Source organism: Euprymna scolopes, chromosome 22 (genome assembly GCF_053919585.1).
Source record: "Euprymna scolopes isolate OS-2025 chromosome 22, ASM5391958v1, whole genome shotgun sequence".
Classification (NCBI taxonomy): domain Eukaryota; kingdom Metazoa; phylum Mollusca; class Cephalopoda; order Sepiida; family Sepiolidae; genus Euprymna; species Euprymna scolopes.
The window spans coordinates 9,398,979-9,421,633 of record NC_136503.1 but is presented as its reverse complement, the minus strand read 5'-3'; the positions used below and the strand labels follow the sequence as shown (position 1 = coordinate 9,421,633).

The following is a 22,655-nucleotide window of genomic DNA, read 5'->3' as shown; positions in this document are numbered from 1 at the left end:
TACAATAAATAAGAAAATGTGTTGCCAGGGATCAGAGATAAAGAAATATGCACGAGTAAGAAGTCAATCTTTGTTGTGCATTTGAGTCTATTCAAATACTATCAGATGTAACCTACGTGCAAAACCTGTTTGGATTTTAGAAAGCATGCTCCTAGAAGAAGCTTAAAGCATTTTTAAGAATGTGCCAGAAAGAGAGTAAGATCTCCTAAATTCCAAACGTGGATGGAATAAGATTGCAGACTCTTATGTAGAAGAATCATTCTCTAATATTGTCTTAAGAGTCAAAGGTAAATAATTGAGATAATTTAGGACCGACATTCTTCTACAAAGCTTTAGCAAATTTTATTTGTCACATTTGATTGAAATTATAATTGAAATTTTTTAAAGTGGAAGTCAGAAAGTATTTCTAAATTGCTATAAATTTAAAAAAAAAAAAAAAAAAAGTCAGTTTATTAACAGGAAATGGATTTGTCAATGTGAGCTTATTTTTTATACAAATATATTTGTCTCTCCTTTTTAAGATTTTATGTTTTTGTTATATTATCAGTTTTGTTTGTATTATCGTTTAATGGAGGTGACTAGTGTCACATCAGCTCCGTTGTCATAAGCCTGTCTTCCCAGTAATTACCTCTCTTTAAGGCATGTGATGTATCCTCCTAAGTATTAAGTAATTTGTCCTGAGACTATACTCACAGGCATTACCTTCTTTTATGGGGATCGTGCCAGGTATTAGTTTCTAATTTGAAAGGCAGTTTAGTATCTGTCCTGTTATGATACGATCCTAGCAGGCATTACCTCCTCCTCATAAGGGTAGTGTAGTAAATATTTGCTCATCATACCAACTGCCCAGGCTTGCAAAAATATGTTCCATATATATTTGCTCAGGAGGACACAGAAATTACATTCTGAAACCTAAATATGCAGATACGAAGGTATTTCTTAGAATTTACAAGGCCAATTTTTTTTCATTTATAAAAGAAAAGACTATCAGACTGCCCATAAAATATGCAAAAATATTATATTTGAATTCATGCAGATTTCTTAATTATTATAAAGTGGATTCTCTATTGATTATTGTCCAATATATATTAATAATTTAAAAAATTATTTAAAAAATTACGACTTGAGTACTGTCCGCTAGAATGAAAAGCAGAACATTTAACGCTCCAGCCCTGGTCGGAATTTATCTCTCCAGTGTGTTACATCTGAGCTACTGCCAGATGGATATGAAAGGTTAAAAATTAAGCGACTTTGAACTATGAATGTTTAATTTTGCGCATGTGCAAAAGTAACAGCAGGAGTCGTATTTTATTCAGCTTACCCTGCCAAGGTCAACTGTTTTGTCTTCAATTTCAATTCCGTAGCAGAAATTTTTGCTAAAAACTAAATCGAAAGTGCGTTTGGGGTCCAAATATCTTGTATATCAAATTTAAATTCTGTAGACCAAATATTGAGAAAGGAGTTTGGTAGAGATTTTTCACACACCGACAAGGTCACTTTTATACAAGCTGTCCTGAAATTAATGTTCTATTTTGATGTTAATTGATATTTGAAAATAAATGATTAATTTTAACTCTACCTATGCATATGTGTGTATATATATATATATATATATATATATATATATATATATATATGGATAGATATATATTAAAAATATTTCCATGTGTTAGAATGTTTTAATCTTAAATTCTACACAATTATACAGAATGTAGAAACTATGCATAAATAGTGAAATGAAACCAATCATCTAAGAAACCATAAAGAAATGATAATTCATGCTCTTTTTACAAAGGAATATGCAAATTAGTAAACCTTCATGTAGACGTTCGCGCATACATGACTGAGTATATTAAGAAGTTTGCTTTTAAAAATTTTAAATAGAAAAAGTAAACTTTTAATATCAATGTCAGAGCAAGAAAGAAACATAGGTATGTAGATAATTATTACTATTAAATTCATAAAATTGGCAGTTCTAAAAGTATTCTCATGTTTTAGCATTTTTGCAAGATGTTGATAGTGGGATAAGGTAATTAAGTTTCACTTTTTTTTTTAAAGTGACATCAATACACAAAAGACGATGCGTGTATGTATTCATGACAATGCATATTTTCTATGTTCTATGAAATAAATTGCAAAGTTTACAGTTATTCCCTCATAAAAATCAAAGTACTACCTTATTCTGGAGAATTGTTGAAAAAATCTTTTTACAATGATTTTTAACCAAAAATTTATTTGCTATGCATTTAACTGAAAATTATTTGTCTACAAATCGTATATCTACCAAACAAAAACTTTAGCATGAATAAATAATCCACAATGGTTTTAGTTATCATGAGAATAAGATGTAACACTACTTTGATTTAATGAGAAATCCAGTACCTCAAAAAAAAGGACACTTGGGACCTTTACATCCCCTCGGTGTCCCCTCATATTCTCTTAACTCAAGTGAGTTAAAATGACTCGAGTGTTGATATGCCATTAAACAAAGAAATCAATGAAGTTGTTTTGATTCCGGAGATAAGCTGATAAACATTGTCATCTCTTCCTTTCAAGTGTTGTTCAATTATTAAAGATATTCTCCTTCTCAAAGAGATCAAAACAACAATATGAATCAAAGGAGATCACTTTTTTGTAACTATTCATTATTTTTTTATTTATTTAAAAAAAAAAAAGATGAAAAGCCGGCAAATATGAGATATTTTAGTCTCACATCCTATGGAGTGATGTTAAAGATTTATTTATTACTAGCGTTGCCCGAGTGGAGAGAGCTGGTATGCTAAGGATATTGAGCAATTTTCAGGGGGGGAGTGAAATCAATCAAAACAACTTTTGTTTCAATCAAAATAGCAGTGAATACCCGTGCGACCGCACCCCCCCCCCCAAAAAAAAGAAAAAAGCCGCAGTAGGCAGGCTCAAACTTGTAATGCAAAAGAGGAAAAATAGGTGAAAAAAGCCAATATGCTAGCTGTCATGGCCATGACGATTTAGTATATCATCACGGTTGGAAATAACGTTTTTTAAACGTACATCAGATTGCTAGGTGTACAACTTACAAAAATGTTGATGCAAAAAGTGACCCCCCCCCTTCTTGCAAAAAAAAAACAAAAAAACAGCCAAGTTCACCCAGACAGAATTAATCTTTTTGGTCAATTTGTACATATTTTTCATCAGAGATTGATCTTGCTAACAATACCAATTTTGTCATGGTCAGATTCATCTTTCAAAAGTTTTTGGTTCACATACATACATACATACACACGTACAAACCAACACACATTTTTCCTTTTATATAATAGACTAGCATGGGTACCCGGCGTTGCCTGGGGGTGGAGAGTTGGTATAGTAAGGCTATTGAGCAACTGACCCCTAAAAAAACAAATAACTGTCAGTACCCATGCAAGCACAAAAAAAAAAAAAAACTAGCTGCAGTAGCCAGGCTCGAACCTGTAACACGAAAAAAGAGGTGAAAAAAGCAAACATGTTAGGGCACACTTGTGATGGCAAGGGCCTTCGAAATAACATCTTTTAAATGTAGGTTTATATCACTGTGCATGAATAACTTGCAAAAACTGACCCCCCCCCCTCCTTGCAAAAATTGGCCCAGTTGACCAGCACAGAATTAATTTTTTGTGCCAAGTTTTGGATATTCTTGATCTGAGAGATCGATCTTTCTAATGATATTAATTTTGTCAGTGTTCATTGCATCTGTCAAAAGTTTTTGGGAGACATATAAAGACACACACACACACACACACACACACACACACACACACACATACATTTTGCCTTTTCTTATGAGGCTTATGTAATGGATGACAGTCACAGTATATCAATGAGAGAATGCAAACGCCACCAATTTTCTTTTAAGCCACCCTCCCCTCTTCTTAACTTGAAATATTGATCCAAACTAAATAATTTAATCTATTAATGTGAAAGAAAAAAGACAAATTTAGGCCAAAAATAAATTATGTAGTATTTTTTATGCTATGCAGTCTTGGATTATTTTGGTTAGATAAATAGGTGAAAATCTTACTTGACTTTAGAAGAGAATTGAAGAAGATACACAAGAGAATTGAAGCCTATAATTATTTATAGTTTTTAGTATTGCATTTTGACACCCTTGTAACACACTTAGTATGTTAAATTTAATGCAGTTAGATTAAGTACGTTTTATAGGATCTAAGTGTTTATAAATAAGTTTATATAGTCTATATAAATAAGTCTGTATGTCTGATGCTAAAATTCGAGAAGTACACAAGACTCACTCATATAACTAATATATTATTTTTCAAATTGCTTTATGACAAAATATAGGCACTTTTTCTTTTTTATAATATAGTAATTTTTTGTGGGTTAACATTTATCAATTTAAAAAATGCCATTAAGTAGACAGAAAAGAGTAATATTGATAGGGTAAATGTAGGAGGGAGAAGAGAAATTTTAGAAGAAAAATGTTAAAATTCCTTTTTTTTAATTTATCCACCCTTCTTTCTATTTCAGCCCCCCCTCTTTCTCTCTATTTCAACCCCCCCTCTTTCTCTCTATTTCAACCCCCCCTCTTTCTCTCTATTTCAACCCCCTCTCTTTCTCTCTATTTCAGCCCCCCCTCTTTCTCTCTATTTCAGCCCCCCTTCTCCTTCTCTCTATTTCAGTCCCCCCTTCTCCTTCTCTCTTTCAGTCTCCCCCCTTCTCCTTCTCTCTATTTAAGTCTCCCCCCTTCTCCTTTTCTCTATTTCAGTCTCCCCCTTCTCCTTCTCTCTATTTCAGTCTCCCCCTTCTCCTTCTCTCTATTTCAGTCTCCCCCTTCTCCTTCTCTCTATTTCAGTCTCCCCCTTCTCCTTCTCTCTATTTCAGTCTCCCCCTTCTCCTTCTCTCTATTTCAGTCTCCCCCTTCTCCTTCTCTCTATTTCAGTCTCCCCCTTCTCCTTCTCTCTATTTCAGTCTCCCCCTTCTCCTTCTCTCTATTTCAGTCTCCCCCTTCTCCTTCTCTCTGTTTCAGTCTCCCCCTTCTCCTTTTCTCTGTTTCAGTCTCCCCCTTTTCCTTCTCTCTGTTTCAGTCTCCCCCTTCTCCTTCTCTCTGTTTCAGTCTCCCCCTTCTCCTTCTCTCTGTTTCAGTCTCCCCCTTCTCCTTCTCTCTGTTTCAGTCTCCCCCTTCTCCTTCTCTCTGTTTCAGTCTCCCCCTTCTCCTTCTCTCTGTTTCAGTCTCCCCCTTCTCCTTCTCTCTGTTTCAGTCTCCCCCTTCTCCTTCTCTCTGTTTCAGTCTCCCCCTTCTCCTTCTCTCTGTTTCAGTCTCCCCCTTCTCCTTCTCTCTGTTTCAGTCTCCCCCTTCTCCTTCTCTCTGTTTCAGTCTCCCCCTTCTCCTTCTCTCTGTTTCAGTCTCCCCCTTCTCCTTCTCTCTGTTTCAGTCTCCCCCTTCTCCTTCTCTCTGTTTCAGTCTCCCCCTTCTCCTTCTCTCTGTTTCAGTCTCCCCCTTCTCCTTCTCTCTGTTTCAGTCTCCCCCTTCTCCTTCTCTCTATTTCAGTCTCCCCCTTCTCCTTCTCTCTATTTCAGTCTCCCCCTTCTCCTTCTCTCTATTTCAGTCTCCCCCTTCTCCTTCTCTCTATTTCAGTCTCCCCCTTCTCCTTCTCTCTATTTCAGTCTCCCCCTTCTCCTTCTCTCTATTTCAGTCTCCCCCTTCTCCTTCTCTCTATTTCAGTCTCCCCCTTCTCCTTCTCTCTATTTCAGTCTCCCCCTTCTCCTTCTCTCTATTTCAGTCTCCCCCTTCCCCTTCTCTCTATTTCAGTCTCCCCCCTTCTCCTTCTCTCTATTTCAGTCTCCCCCCTTTCCTTCTCTCTATTTCAGTCTCCCCCTTTTCCTTCTCTCTATTTCAGTCTCCCCCCTTTTCCTTCTCTCTATTTCAGTCTCCCCCCTTTTCCTTCTCTCTATTTCAGTCTCCCCCTTTTCCTTCTCTCTATTTCAGTCTCCCCCCTTTTCCTTCTCTCTATTTCAGTCTCCCCCCTTTTCCTTCTCTCTATTTCAGTCTCCCCCCTTTTCCTTCTCTCTATTTCAGTCTCCCCCCTTTTCCTTCTCTCTATTTCAGTCTCCCCCCTTTTCCTTCTCTCTATTTCAGTCTCCCCCCTTTTCCTTCTCTCTATTTCAGTCTCCCCCCTTTTCCTTCTCTCTATTTCAGTCTCCCCCCCTTTTCCTTCTCTCTATTTCAGTCTCCCCCCCTTTTCCTTCTCTCTATTTCAGTCTCCCCCCCTTTTCCTTCTCTCTATTTCAGTCTCCCCCCCTTTTCCTTCTCTCTATTTCAGTCTCCCCCCTTTTCCTTCTCTCTATTTTAGTCTCCCCCTTTTTCCTTCTCTCTATTTCAGTCTCCCCCCTTTTCCTTCTCTCTATTTCAGTCTCCCCCCCTTTTCCTTCTCTCTATTTCAGTCTCCCCCCTTTTCCTTCTCTCTATTTCAGTCTCCCCCCCTTTTCCTTCTCTCTATTTCAGTCTCCCCCCCCTTTTCCTTCTCTCTATTTCAGTCTCCCCCCCTTTTCCTTCTCTCTATTTCAGTCTCCCCCCCTTTTCCTTCTCTCTATTTCAGTCTCCCCCCCTTTTCCTTCTCTCTATTTCAGTCTCCCCCCCTTTTCCTTCTCTCTATTTCAGTCTCCCCCCCTTTTCCTTCTCTCTATTTCAGTCTCCCCCCCTTTTCCTTCTCTCTATTTCAGTCTCCCCCCCTTTTCCTTCTCTCTATTTCAGTCCCCCCTCCCTTTTCCTTCTCTCTATTTCAGTCCCCCCTCCCTTTTCCTTCTCTCTATTTCAGTCCCCCCTCCCTTTTCCTTCTCTCTATTTCAGTCTCCCCCCATTTCCTTCTCTCTATTTCAGTCTCCCCCCCTTTTCCTTCTCTCTATTTCAGTCTCCCCCCTTTTCCTTCTCTCTATTTCAGTCTCCCCCCTTTTCCTTCTCTCTATTTCAGTCTCCCCCCCTTTTCCTTCTCTCTATTTCAGTCTCCCCCCCTTTTCCTTCTCTCTATTTCAGTCTCCCCCCCTTTTCCTTCTCTCTATTTCAGTCTCCCCCCCTTTTCCTTCTCTCTATTTCAGTCTCCCCCCCTTTTCCTTCTCTCTATTTCAGTCTCCCCCCCTTTTCCTTCTCTCTATTTCAGTCTCCCCCCCTTTTCCTTCTCTCTATTTCAGTCTCCCCCCTTTTCCCTCTCTCTATTTCAGTCTCCCCCCTTTCCCTCTCTCTATTTCAGTCTCCCCCCTTTTCCCTCTCTCTATTTCAGTCTCCCCCCTTTTCCCTCTCTCTATTTCAGTCTCCCCCCTTTTCCCTCTCTCTATTTCAGTCTCCCCCTTTTCCCTCTCTCTATTTCAGTCTCCCCCCTTTTCCCTCTCTCTATTTCAGTCTCCCCCTTTTCCCTCTCTCTATTTCAGTCTCCCCCCTTTTCCCTCTCTCTATTTCAGTCTCCCCCCTTTTCCCTCTCTCTATTTCAGTCTCCCCCCTTTTCCCTCTCTCTATTTCAGTCTCCCCCCTTTTCCCTCTCTCTATTTCAGTCTCCCCCCTTTTCCCTCTCTCTATTTTAGTCTCCCCCCTTTTCCCTCTCTCTATTTCAGTCTCCCCCCTTTTCCCTCTCTCTATTTCAGTCTCCCCCCTTTTCCCTCTCTCTATTTCAGTCTCCCCCCTTTTCCCTCTCTCTATTTCAGTCTCCCCCCTTTTCCCTCTCTCTATTTCAGTCTCCCCCCTTTTCCCTCTCTCTATTTCAGTCTCCCCCCTTTTCCCTCTCTCTATTTCAGTCTCCCCCCTTTTCCCTCTCTCTATTTCAGTCTCCCCCCTTTTCCCTCTCTCTATTTCAGTCTCCCCCCTTTTCCCTCTCTCTATTTCAGTCTCCCCCCTTTTCCCTCTCTCTATTTCAGTCTCCCCCCTTTTCCCTCTCTCTATTTCAGTCTCCCCCCTTTTCCCTCTCTCTATTTCAGTCTCCCCCCTTTTCCCTCTCTCTATTTCAGTCTCCCCCCTTTTCCCTCTCTCTATTTCAGTCTCCCCCCTTTTCCCTCTCTCTATTTCAGTCTCCCCCTTTTCCCTCTCTCTATTTCAGTCTCCCCCCTTTTCCCTCTCTCTATTTCAGTCTCCCCCCTTTTCCCTCTCTCTATTTCAACCCCCCTTTTCTCTATATTTCAACCCCCCTTTCTCTCTTTTCCTATTGTTTCTCTTTCAAAGCCATTTACTCTTTTAATTTTTCCTATTAGACGTTTTTAATGAAGTAAATCTAAACAATTCAATTAAATACTAAACATGATGCATGATAATTTTTGGTATTAGCCATTTTTATGTATCACTTATTTTTTTTATTCTGATCGGCTTTTACTCAAATCTTTTACTTTGTTTCGAAAATACTGCAATTTATTTTCTGAAAAGAAAGAAAAAAAAAATCAAGCCACATTTTACGATTCATGATTATTTCATTTTTGATTGTCTGTCGATATTATTTTTCTGAAATTGATTACATTATTTAAATGTAATTTCTGAAGAAAATCTCGTTGAAAGCAATAGATTGATTTTATGATTGGTTCTATTTCAATAAAATCGATTATTGCTATAGTGGAACTGATTTTATAGATATGGTGAGGTACTTATGCATAAATATATGCATTCATGCACCATAGTTGATGGTTGAATACATGGACTTTCACCATGAACTGATAAGTAATGTTGAGTCCGGTTACTAGTAAGACGAGTGACCATTTGTGAATACCTCTCTGCTGTTAGCAAAATATGCCAGGTATATATATGGATAGTCGATTTGCTTGTAGTATATAATTGCAACATACTAGCGTTCTTCCACAAAGATGGTTAACACCATCTCTATATTTAAAGCTCCACAACAATCAGGAATTGGCACTGGTTCTGCAGGACTTTAAGCCTGAAAAGGGACTTTATAAACCATGGAACTAAGTTCTTAAACATTTCAATACCAATCAGCCACGCTGTGATATCAATAAAATGTGTACAATCATAGACTATAAATTTGGCTATGTCCAATCGATAGTGCAATCAAATGTCTTATGGTTAGTTACAATGTTGAGGAATGTATGAATTGCAATTTATCTGTTAGTAATGGAGAAAGATAGCAACTTGTGTGTGTTTTTCAGTACATGGGCTTCATTTGCACAAAATTGGTTTCAAGGATATTAAATAATGACCTTTTGGGGGTGACTGTTGGTACATTTTTACATTGTAAATAAATATATATATATATATATATATAAGTGAGATAAGACACAGATTAAAATCCGATGAAAATCTTGATAGATATTAGTAGAGGTAACACTTTCAGGGAGATCCTTGTCAAAAAGGAAAAGCTCAATATTTAAGAATAGAACAATATATAAATTTAGTTAAATTTAAATTCTGAAGATCAAAATATAGATACATATATTCGAGTTAAGAATTTATTTTTTGACAAAAGGAATATATAAATGTAGGAGGGAGAAGAGAAATTTGAGCCATTATTGAAAATCCATGGATTAAGGAAATTAATTTAACCTCATCTATATATTACTTTTGTCAAACAATAAATTCTTAACTCGAATATATGTGTCTATATTTTGATTTTCAGAATTTAAATTTAACAACTAAATAAATATATATATATATATATATATATAAATAAAAAAGTAAATGGTTATACTCACAATAACACTGTTTTAATCAATTATAACAGAATCAATAAACATGAATTTATGACAATTATTCACAGCATTACTCTCCTCCCTCCTTATATTTCGGTTTTACCAACACTATTTGTCTAATAAAAGTTAAATTTATTTACTTTTTAAAGCTGTTTTAAATTTGAAAGATAATTCAATGAAGGAATATGTTAAAATGTTTTCTAATAAAATTAATTGGACATCTGACAAAATGTTTAAATTTAAATTGCATGAATACGTTCATGTTTTCTTTTTCTTTTATCTTTTAAATCTATCAATAAAAAGCATATAGCCAGATGCATGCTAGATGTTTTGTTTTTTTTATACAAAATTATTTTTTTTAAATATTGTGAAACTTCGTTTAGTTTTTTTTATTAACTTAAAATTATTTTTGCATTTTTATCTTTTTAAATTTAAAAATCATGCTCATTTGTCATCACACACACACACACACACACTATCTAATTAAATGATCAAATAATAGTCACAATTCTTTAAATGTAATAGATACATTGCAGAATTTGTCTCAAAAATAGAAAATATATTAATGCTACATAATAAATTCCCAAACCATTAAAGTGGATGCCATAACTCGAAATTTAGTCTGAGGTTCTATCAACTGGCTTATTTTGAATTTCTTATAAGTGTAGCTTAAAACATTACTTTAACAAAATATTTATAGCATTGGCATTAAGTCATCTATATATGTATATAAGAACAAGTAGTTAATAAAACATGTTAAAAAACACTTTGAAAAAGAGTTAAAAACATATTTAATTTTAAAAAGGAAGCACAAAATAAATGGATAGTCTTTAATCCACAGAGTTTCGAAGAAATACTTTCTTTCTCATCAGAGGGTAGGAATTAGCAAAATGCGGGATTGGATTTTGCTTGCAAAAGTATTTAATGAAACTACAAGTAAGTCATCTTACTTCGTAAAATATATTGAAGCAGAGGGAATAGGATGAAGAAAAAGGTGATTTCACGTGAATGGATGGTCTAGTGAAGGGTAAAATATCCAATAACAGTAAAATCAAAAAAAGTTGATTAAGTTTCCATTTCCACAAGTAAAATCCAAAGGAATCGCATTAATTAAAGATGGTTCAAAGTAATCCAAAAGGCAGAATTCTGTGGAATAATTCACAAATGGGTACAAGGAAAAAAGTGAATGAGTTCAAATAATATTATTAAAAGAAAGATAAATTGTGCGTAGAAAAAAGAAATGAAGAGATTTTAAAACACAACTGTCAAGGCTGATGTAAGAAAAATGATATATAAAAATATGTAAGAAAAATGATATATAAAAATATGTAAGAAAAATGATATATAAAAATATGTAAGAAAAATGATATATAAAAATATGTAAGGAAAATGATATATAAAAATATGTAAGGAAAATGATATATAAAAATATGTAAGGAAAATGATATATAAAAATATGTAAGGAAAATGATATATAAAAATATGTAAGAAAAATGATATATAAAAATATGTAAGAAAAATGATATATAAAAATAAAGTAGTTGCATTCATCTGTGTATCTCTTCTACAGCCCACATCATTGGACCAATCATGACCAAACCTGACATGGTGATGGTCTCCAATCTAGGGATGGTGCACACGATTTTTCAAGGTTAAGGTCATAGTTGGTGCGGTTCTTCATAAACGCTTCCACCTAGGGATGGTGCACACCAAGTTTGGATTCTGCCACCACGGCACCAGCCAACTTCTTTGTGAATCTGAATCAAATCACTCTCCTCCATCCCTTGCGAAACAGGTATCTTTGCTAGTAGATTTATAAGTTACGTCATGTTTCAAAACATGAATTCAAAGATAAACAATAAGAAATAAATGAACCGATAAACATTATCTATAGCGTTAGAAAATTATTTTATACTAAAAATCAATTTATTTTGCTTTAACTACATATTGGTGTTAAAAACAATTTAATATATATACTAGAATTTAGGCCCATAATTTTAGTTTTATATAAATAGATTATAGATTGCAAATATAACTTGTATAGAGATTAAATAACCAATGCTGGCAATTAAGATTTTCTTCTTTCTTTTTTTTCTTTTCTTTCTTTTTTCTTTCTTTTTTCTTTCTTTTTTCTTTTTCTCTTTTTCTTTTTCTCTTTTTCTCTTTTTCTTTTTTCTTTTTTTTTCTTTTTCTTTTTTTCTTTTTCTTTTTTTCTTTTTCTTTTTTTCTTTTTCTTTTTTTCTTTTTCTTTTTTTCTTTTTCTTTTTTTCTTTTTCTTTTTTTCTTTTTCTTTTTTTCTTTTTCTTTTTTTCTTTTTCTTTTTTTCTTTTTCTTTTTTTCTTTTTTTCTTTTTCTTTTTTCTTTTTTTCTTTTTTTCTTTTTTTCTTTTTTCTTTTTTTCTTTTTTTCTTTTTTCTTTTTTCTTTTTTTCTTTTTTCTTTTTTTCTTTTTTTCTTTTTTTCTTTTTTCTTTTCTCTTTTTTTCTATTTTTTTCTTTTTTTTCTTTTTTTTCTTTTTTTTTTTCTCTTTTTTTTTATATACTTACGAGTTGTAAAGTTTTCATAAATTCAACAAAACTGTTGCTATTGCATTTGTTATGCATTTTTGCTTTTTGTCCAGTTCACTAATCCTTTACGCAAGTTTTTTTTTTGCATTGCACGTCGTTTATATTTTATTTCCGACAATTTATGCTTCATTTATTTCTTTCCACCTCACGCAGCATCATACAATCAAGTTCGAAAACACCTTCTCCCTCAGAAGAGATGTGAGTAAAAAAAATTGTTTTCTTGCTGCACAGCATTCTTTTTACTAAACCAAATCTTAAAATATAAATTTTTACACTTTAAAAAAAAACAAAAAAAAGAAAACAATCACTTTGATCCTATTTATTTCTAATTCTTTTTAACTTAAACTTGTTGAATAATAATACTTCTTTTAACAATTATACTAACTCGTTTTTCTGTTTTAGCAAAGCTGAAATTAAGAATGTTCAGGATTTTGAGTATTTTTGGTTTGTAATCTTTCAATTAGGTTTAGAAAGAAGACCACTAAAAAGTTATGCTCTGAAAAGCGGCCATTACAAAAATTATATTTGAGTGCTAAGGGAGGTGGCTGCAAAAATAACATTCATGAGGTGGGGAAATTGTTACAAAACTATGTAAAATGTTGGAACAAATTCAGTTGGTGAAGTTAAATAGCTTATGTCCATCGTCCTAATTTTATTCACATTTTTGAATTGGTGATTAGTTAAAACAAAACCGAAACGTTTGACAGTTTAGCCTATTAGAATGACGTTTAAAAGCTTTTTAAATGGTTTGGGTTAATTTCATGATTTTCTTAAAATCTATTCAGTATCATTTAGAATGGGGAAAATTTCTTTCCTAATGTTTATTATAGAAAAACACCTTGGTATTTATTGGAATTCCGAGTGAAGATGTCATAGAAATACACTCTTTAACAAAAACGTGTATTAAGATGCATCGATTCAATCTGTATGTTCAACCATGAAAGTGTTATTGAAGTTATGGCTGACAGCAACGACACACACACACAAAAAAAAAATACTATTTTGAAGGTATGGGTGACGATGACCATTTCTTTATACAGATGAAGAATGTATCTAAAACACAAAGATAAATTTTATAGATTATCAATGTCTTTGTAGACTTAAAGAATTCGATACTCCCAACAAAACTCTTCATCCTTAATTTGTTATCTATAAAATTGGGCATTTATCGGCAGTTCTTTCAGAGTTCTTTTTCAATGAGGAAAAAAGTCATAATTGATTTATTAACATTTGTTCTTACTAATTTGATCATAGCATAGACCATGCTGATGATCAATCTGTGTTGTTCATTGTTCTGAGTTTAAACTGATTCTTATACAATCTTATCTGTTATATGTACTTTGACATTTAGTCAAACGCAGAGTAAATTTCTATATAAACTATCATGAAAGGATTGTTAGTTGCATTTCTGTGATACTCACATTTTAACTTTGATACAATACTTGCATAAAAATGATATTTGAGATTATTTTAAATACCGTCAAAATAAACTTCTCTCATAACCTCATGGTAAATGATCCAATAGTTTTCTTGCTATTCTGAAATTTAGAGTTGAGGATTGTTTATTCATATTATTTGAATTCTTCAGACTACTGTTCTCATCTTGAGTATTATTTGCATAACGTTTCTGTCAATTTTGATATAAAAATTCCCGAGTCCAACAAAATACACTTGAAGAGGAGCAGAGATTACATCGACTGAAACATTGTGTAAATAACCTTCAATAACAGGCTACCTGGCATTGCCCGGTCGTAAAATATGTATATATATTATACTTTAATTAATATACAAACCGAGACGTGCATGCAATTGTTTTTTTCTATACTGTTCACTTGTAAGTAAAAAAAAAAAATACTCAATCTGAGATCAAGACCAAAGCCAAAAGAGTCAAGTATGATAAGATAACCATTAGACCAGCTTGATACGATCGTTACAAAGTGTTTTTCAACCTACTCATTAACATAAAGGAGCTGTCATGTTTCATGGCCACACACATGCAGTCATGAAACAGTTAACAGATAAAAATCCGATCACTCCCATGTTTTCACCTCTTAGCTTCTCTTTTTTCCGAATGAAAACGGATTAAAGTTTCCACGTGTCTGAATGCCCTATATGCCAAATTTTAAGCCTTAGTATATAGGTTGTGTCGTTACACACACACATTCTCACTTATATATATATATATATATATATATATATATATATATATATACAAACAAATCGGTGACCTTTGAACCAGAGAGAAACAACACTAAGAAATTTAGTAAAAGAGAGAGAGAGAGCAAAGAAAAAAATTCAACATGAAATGAACGCAGCCAGGTAAAAGAAAATTGGGCCAAGAGGAAAGGATCAGAGATTAAAAGTCCGGAAGACAAATCCAAAACACATAAAGAAAAAGAAAATTTGACTTGTAATATATGATACTTTGTGCAAAATCAATGATATGTATTTTTTAAATTTGTAATGTCACAATTTTATAAATCTTTAACATTGAATATATAAATAGTATATTTCATATTGTATAGGTTTAAAAGATGTATGAAAAATATCCAATTATCACTGCGTTTGACAATTTTAAACAAGAGTATCCAGAAATTGATTTTTATTTTTAAGCCAGTTCTTAAATTTTGTAGAAAACTTGTAAATAGGGTTTAAAACCATTTATTGGTGAAAATCAGACTTTTCTAGTTATGGATAGCCCAAATAAACTAAAATTATTTCCTATCTCCTCTGAACTCTCATCCAATCTAACGATACTAAACAAGTGGTGACAATAGAGTTTCAGCTGTAGAATATTGGATTAAATAAGTGCCACTAAGAAAGGCATTCATAATGTGTCTGGATACACAAAAATGTATATAAAAAAAGTATCGAATATTTTTGACAACCCTAATTGGTTGTAATTGGAGAGAAAAAAAAAAGTCAAACACTGATTTTGCTGATGACAAAGAGGAGAGCCTGGAGAGTTTTATTGATGTGAAATAAAAGGAGGCGAATCTATAAGCTTCGCGTTATTGAAGACTTATGATTTCTGTTAATCAAATTACTCCAGTCTGAGACGGCAGCCAATCAGATGAATGCAACAACTAGGATTCTATGCCTCGAAGGTTTTTATATAGCTAATGCAGTCTAAATCTAAAGTTTCGGCATGATTGGCATTTAACATTATTGATCTGCAATGACCGTACTAGGAGCTTATTGACCTGCTCCAGTTTTATGATACAAGTCCCCCCCCTCCCTTGGAGATTACTATTCTCTATATTAATAATTATGAGACAACTTTGGCTCTGTGTGTGTATTTCTCGTGTCAATATAACTTTGATAATTCTACATTTATATATATATATATATATATATACACGCGGGTTTTTTTATATTCAAAAGTAATGGACTAATGAATTCAACGAGGTTATTAGATAGTGCTCAATAAAAAGAGCTGATAATACTTGTTTATTGTTATATAAACATGCTCACATCCCGCTGCTACAAATAGCCACTTGTTTCAATCAAACAACAGATATCATCAGGCAGTGACTTGACTATTCAAAAGTTCAATGAATAATGGTTATTCATTGAACTTTTGAATAGTCAAGTCGCTGCCTGATGATATCTGTTGTTTGATTGAAACAAGTGGCTATTTGTAGCAGCGGGATGTGAGCATGTTTATATAACAATAAACAATATATATATATATATATATATATATATATATATATATATATATATATATATATGTTAATCCGATATTGAAATAAAAATGAAAAAGCATAAAATAAAATGTAATTAGAATGAAACGATTTGAAGAAATAATTAAAAATGAATTGAGTAGACTGTATATTAGTTTCTTTGTAAAGAAGTGACATTTTAATCTTTTGTTCATAGTTGAAAGTAAAATATTTTCTCACATAAATAAATCCATGTTTATACAATTATCAAGTTCTAATGAAATTCGCAACATTTATTCAATAAATTATATTTTTTATACAAAATAAGTTTACAAATTTAACATGATAGCACCCCCCCCCTCCCGAAAATTACAGGTTTGATGGAATTAAAGGTGCTCTTGAAAAGCTGATAGTTTTTTTGTTTTTTTGATTAAAAATGATATTTTAAGGATAACACACAAAAATGTAAGAATAACTTAAATGATAAAAAAAAATAAAATGTAATCTTCAAATCGAAGAATTTGTATTAAGTATTAGCTGAAGGTATAAAGTTCGATTCTGACTCTTAGGATTTGAGAATATCTGAATCTGACTCCTGTTTTGAAAGTCTTCCGATATTCAGACTGGACAGACTTGAAGAAGACCCCCCCACCCCACCCCTCATTTTTTTATTTTAATTTTTTTTCCAATTTTTTTCAGCAGATTATTATCAAATGGACACTAGTCTACCAGATTAAGAAAAAGAAAAATCCATATTTAAATATTTTGTAGAGGTGCTCAGTTTCTATTACAATATTCTAGTAAATTGATCATACATTTGAGGACCACTTGATGTTTTTAGGCCAAATTTTGTGAATTTAGCCGTTCTTTTGAGCTGTTTACTTTAAAAAAAAATTTTTTTTTTTTTAAGTATAGGAGTGAAGCATTGTGGTGCATGGACAGGCGTTGAAGCTTGGTAGACAAAACACTTATTAGATTAGAGATGCCAGCAAATCTCCAATAAAACGGCTAAACTCACAAAATTTAGCCTAAAAACCTTGAGTGGTTCTAAAATGGATGATCGATTTACTAGACGGTTGCATTAGAAACTAAGCACCTCTCATAGATATTTGAATATTTTTTTTTTTAATCTGGTAGACTAGTGTCCATTCAATAATAATCGGTTTAAAAAATTGAAAAAAAAAAGGCTAAAATAAAAAAAAATAGAGGTGGTGAGGCAAGACTCCTCAGGTTTGCCTCAGTCTGTTTATTCTTTGGAGATTAAGAAATCGGACTCCAACTCCTAGCGTTCTTACTAGTTTGATTTATTCAAAAAAACCTCAGACTCTACTAACAAACATCTCTATAATTTTTATGTTCTATAGATTTTGTCTGCTAGTCGATCTCTCACGCTTAACTTGGAAATAGCATTGTCATCGCTAAATGCATACCTCCTAAAGAACATCCATTCTTGTTTTTAAAACTGTATTAATAATAAATAATTGTAGATACAAAAGATAAAAAAGACGCTAATTTAGAGCAATTTTTTTTTTTTGTTTGAATTTATTTTTATATTCAATAATAACTGTTGCTGCATTATTGATTTGCTATAACCAAAAAAGGAAAAACAATATTCAATATTTTGATAGAAACATTTTATTATAAATGTTTTTGTTGTTGGTTTTGGAATTCTGAGTTTGTTTGAAAACAAGAACTGTCATATACAAAAACATGATAAAAAATTTGTAAAGCGCATTTAATTTCAAGAAGAGAAGTACTTTTCTCTGATGAATTGTGGAAATTCTTAAGAAAGTTTTTTTTAATTTAAAAAATTTTTTTTTTTTTACTCCAGTTCACCCAAAACAAGTTACACTGCCACTGAAATGTAAGGGGCTAATTGAGTTAGGGATTAGATTTCTTCTAAGAATTTGTGCAGCCAGATGCCTGTTCCCATTAAATTTACATTTCTGTTAGTAAAATTGGTAAAATGGATCAGGGAGAGAATTCCAAAGGCAAGCAGTTTGAGTAAAGAGTCGAGTTAGGCTAGAAAGCCTTCTTGCATCTAAGGACCTCTACAGTGAATTGACGTAATTTTACTGATTTGTTGGGTTGATCGAGAGTATTTATATTGAAGGAGCACAAGTTCGTTGGAGGACATTCTATTGAAGTATTTATAAAAAAGTACAGGAGTGAAGCATTGTGGTGCGTGGACAGGGGCTGACGCTTGGTAGACAAAACACCTATTAAATTAAAGATGTTGTCAGCAAATATACTCATCTCGGATACAATTGCATCAGGAATGTAGTTTATGAAAATCAGGAATAATAATAGTTCAGACATCCAGCCTGGGTCACACCTGTATTAATATGATGTTTAGATGTTCGACCAATGTGTACATGATCTTTTTATTTTTAGCTAAGAATTTTAAATATTCTATATTCTATTTTAGCTAAGAATATTAAATATTCATCCAGTAATGTACAAATTAATATTATTAAAGACCTCCTGCTAGACCATCATAGGCTTTGGATATATCAAACACTACTGCTTTAGCTTCATCTGCTTAGTCCAGCATATGGTATATGCATTCATAGATAACCATTAGGATATCTACAGTCGAATGAGGTTGCCTAAATTCATTCTGTTGGTCAGAAGTTTAGCTTTCTTGACGTGTTGGACTATTGCTAAATTAATGATTCAGTTTCTAGAAAAAAGCAGAAGGAAACTTTTTTTTTGGGGGGGGGTGATAATTTTGCAGGTCCTTTCATCAGGTTCTTTAAAATTGGTACCATAGAGGCAATTTTCCAGTTATCACAGAATTAAGTTTGGCAAGGAATCTGTTGCAAAGTTTGGAGAGGCCTAGGGAGAGAAAGGATCATAACATTTAAAAAAAAAAATTATACAGGGATAAGATCTGATCCACATGTTTGGGAGGTGTCATATTTTTTATGATATTCAGACTATTGGAAGGTATGATGATCAGATCATCAATTGTGACTTTTGCCACAACAGAAAATTTTTGTGGCACCAAAAATTGAATGCATTTAAAAAATTGTGAAAAGATCTAATGGGGAATTTACTCCACATTACATAGTTAAAACTTTTCTATATCCATGACTTCAGTTATGTAATCTATTTATCCACACTTTTTTATCATATCAGCTGGATTATTTTCTAATTTGATTACATGTATATATTTCCCTCATCATAGTGTCTCATCATTTTGAACCTGTCCTGGAATGGGGATTCAAACTCGTATTATTGCAGATCATTTAAGATTGGATCAACAAAGATGATTACAAGATATTTTTTTTTAACCTTACTCCAGGTTATTTATAGTAACAAGATTATATAGGATTATAGCCAAGAAATTATTTCCTCTTGTAATCCACATTTTATTTTTCTTGTTTTCATTTAACGTTTTTTTTTTTTAGTTCTCCTCTTTATTCTCATCAGTCGTTTCTATTAAAGCAATATATTTTTGCTATTTTCAGTTTGACAGCAATTCCTTTTCTATCAAAATGTTTTGCTACTTGATGTAAAAACAAGAATGACTATTCTTAAGATGGCTCAATTCATTCTGCCTGTTTAACTAAAATACTTAAATCAAACGATGGACAGTATCTTATGCAAATACTTAAATGCATCTAAAATAAGATGGATTCATTTACATTTAAATGTGGCAAACCAATGAAAATAATAGGCTGACAAAATTGCTTTTTCAAACTTAAATTCTTTTCAAAGAACAAAAAAAAACAATCACATTTCTGAATTTTGGGGATGAGGATTGATAGTTTGATTATTCTCGCTGTGTATTAAATGAAGAGTTCTTTTAGAAATTCTGTGCAGATTCCAGAGTTCGAAAGATTGCCAAGTTTAACAAGATTCACCTAAAGAAAGTTGAATGTTACATGAACTGAAATGTTGAGCACAAGAACAGTAGTCTGAATAATCCAAAGTCAGATTTTCAAATAACAGGAAAAGTTCTTTAGTCAATCCATCTTAAGTTTTCAGCACTTATTTCAATGATATTGTCACAATCGATCCATCAATTTTCATAAAACTTGTATAGTTTTATGAAAATACTGACAAAATGTTTTCTAATGAACATCTCAAATAATTAACCCCACTCCTGCCCCCCCCCCTTTTATGTATATATTAGAAATATTGAATATGCTCTTTACTAACTTCATCTCTTTCCAATTGAATAATTTGTATGTTTCTACCCATACGGAGGTTGCTGTTTCTTTTTTTCTAATAATCATATCCATTTGCTCGGCCAACTGACTGTATATGCCTTTTTGAACCATCTGCTGCATCTATATTTTAACCCTAACCCTAACCCTAACCCTTTAACCATTATTGGCTGACACTGATGTACTTCAGGGTAGCTTTAGATCATGGTTGTCATATCTACATATGGCAACAACTGATTTGTTTGGGTTTAGTTGTTTTAGAATGAGAAAAACAACTTCTATTTATAATGGTATAGATGAACTGGCACTTATCTGGGTTTATTTATTTTTTTTAATTATTAGTGAACGATTTTCAATGAAAAGAAAATCCTAAATACATGAAATAGACATCCTGTTTTGAAAAAGTAAAATTTTCATAAAAAAAATTAATAATTAATGAAGTGATTGCCATGAAGGATATCATTGAATGGTCTATGGAATCTATTATATCCAAGTTAATTTCTGTTAGACTTTTAATATGAATTGATGACATTTAGGAAAGATATATTTTCATTCAATAAATTGGAGAAATGCAATTTAATTGTTTACAATGTATATATTGTTTTTCGACATTAAATAATCCCAAAAAAGGATTCATATGCTGTAAAGCAACTAAGGCAAAAGTATTTCGTTAAACTCTAATAAAGTGAATTATTTCAGGAAGAATTTTTCATTTAGGATTATATATGTAAAAATTACATATGAAAAATCTAAAGATGAGGCAACTGAAAATGAACACTAAAATGCACAAATACAAATTAATCTTTGAAAATGTCTGCATGAAATGAATATCAAATAGATTTACACAATTGATAAATATCCAAAAATATTTAAAACTTGAAGCACAAAATTACAAAAAGATGATTGAATGCAGCATTAATGTGTACGTTTTAAGATGCGTCATTGCATAACTACGACTTTGTGTCAGCTAGGCTGTCACACTTCAGTTTGAAACGGTATATTTAATGGCTCAAATTAAATAAATTGAATAGATACGTTTTATTTTAGATTCTTTGAAGCAATTCTTACATATCAGTCTGTTTGTATCACTCAAGTTTCAAAGAGTATTTTTGTCCATCTGTCACGTTTAAGTTAAAAGTAGCTTTTAGATTAGTCAACATGTTATATCATCCTGGGACTAGCATTTTTGTTGCTGAATGTACAAATTGAAAGGGCATATAAGACTAGGTCCATTTGTTTCTCTTCCCATGATATATAAAAAAAAAATATCTGCTGGGCAGTTGGCAATGCATAAGTTTTACATCAACTCTTCATCGTTAAGCATGCAGATTCAATATATGTTCTTTTTTAGATGACAAATTTCACAAAGTAATAGTGTTAAATCATGATTGAAAACGAATCAAGAACTTTGATTCCAGTAAAGCAACTGGCCCAGACGGCATTCCACTTATAGTGCTGAAAAAGCTTCAACCAGAACTTGCCTCCATACTTACAAAACTGTTTAAGCATTGCCTTAAAGAGAAGTGCTTCCCAACACCTTGGAAAACCTCATCAGTATGCCCTGTATTTAAGAATTCAGGTGATAAGTCATCTCCCTCTCAGTACAGAGCAATAAGTCTCCTGTCCATATTAAATAAAGAAGTAGTCAACCACCTCAGCAGAAGCAACCTTCTTAGTGACATGCAATATGGTTTCCGCTCTGCGAGATCTACAGCAGATGTGCTAACGGTTATATCTCATAGGATTAGTGAATCTCTTGACAAAGGCTTCCTTTCCAGGGCAATTGCTCTTGACATATCAAAGGCCTTTGATAAGGTATGGCATAAGGTATCACTGGAAATGTTTTCTCAATTATTAAATCATTTCTCTCCAATAGGTTCATAAGAGTAGTGGTTGATGGGCAGAAATCAGAGGCCCACAGTATTAATGCTGGAGTCCCTCAGGGGTCCATCCTGGGCCTAACTCTCTTCCTGATCTAGATCAATGATCTCCCAAAACACATACTTAAATCATTCGTTGACATCTATGCTGATGACACGACCATCTATGGCAACACATCAAAAGCCGTAAATGACAAAGTTCTCTCTGATTCTTTCTCCTCTGATCTTGAGCGCGTGGTGCAGTGGGGGAAGAGATAGCTGGTTACTTTTAATGCATCCAAAACCAAGCTTCTATCTTTACATCATAAATGCTCTGATCCCCATCTGGCAACAATTGAAATGGATGGCTCTCGTCTTGGGGAGGCTCCATGTTTTGACAGACTTCTAAGCTTGACCTTTACTCCTGATCTGAAATGAAACATGTCTGTTGCCAAGGACGCTGGGAAAATGGTGGGATCCTTCTACCGCTCCAGAAGATATCTCACTACTGATGCAATTTTCTATCTGTATAAAAGGCAAGTACATCCAAGGATGGAATACTGCTGCCACATCTGGGCAGGAGCTGCTAAAAGCAGCCTATCCTGCCTTGACCGAGTACAAAATAGACTTTGTGGCTTAGTGGGGGATACCCTTTTCTCTTCCCTGCAACCTCTCTCCCACAGAAGAGACGTTACGAGCCTGTCTTTGTTTTATCGCTATTTCCATGGCAAGTGCTCGCC

The 22,655-nt window shown here is 33.3% G+C and overlaps 1 protein-coding gene across 22 annotated transcripts in view; it reads left to right on the top strand.

Moving 5' to 3' along the window:
• Positions 1-22,655, top strand: part of LOC145243881 (kinesin-like protein KIF13A) — a 1,028,209-nt gene that overhangs the window by 223,324 nt on the left and 782,230 nt on the right. For 21 of the 22 annotated variants that reach the window (XM_080106962.1, XM_080106977.1, XM_080106976.1 and 18 more), the window contains exon 3: positions 12,370-12,414. The exons of the other annotated variant lie outside the window; for it this stretch is intronic. In XM_080106962.1, the coding sequence (XP_079963088.1) occupies positions 12,370-12,414 (45 nt within the window). The remainder of the gene's footprint in view (positions 1-12,369; positions 12,415-22,655) is intronic. 22 annotated transcript variants of the gene reach the window in all.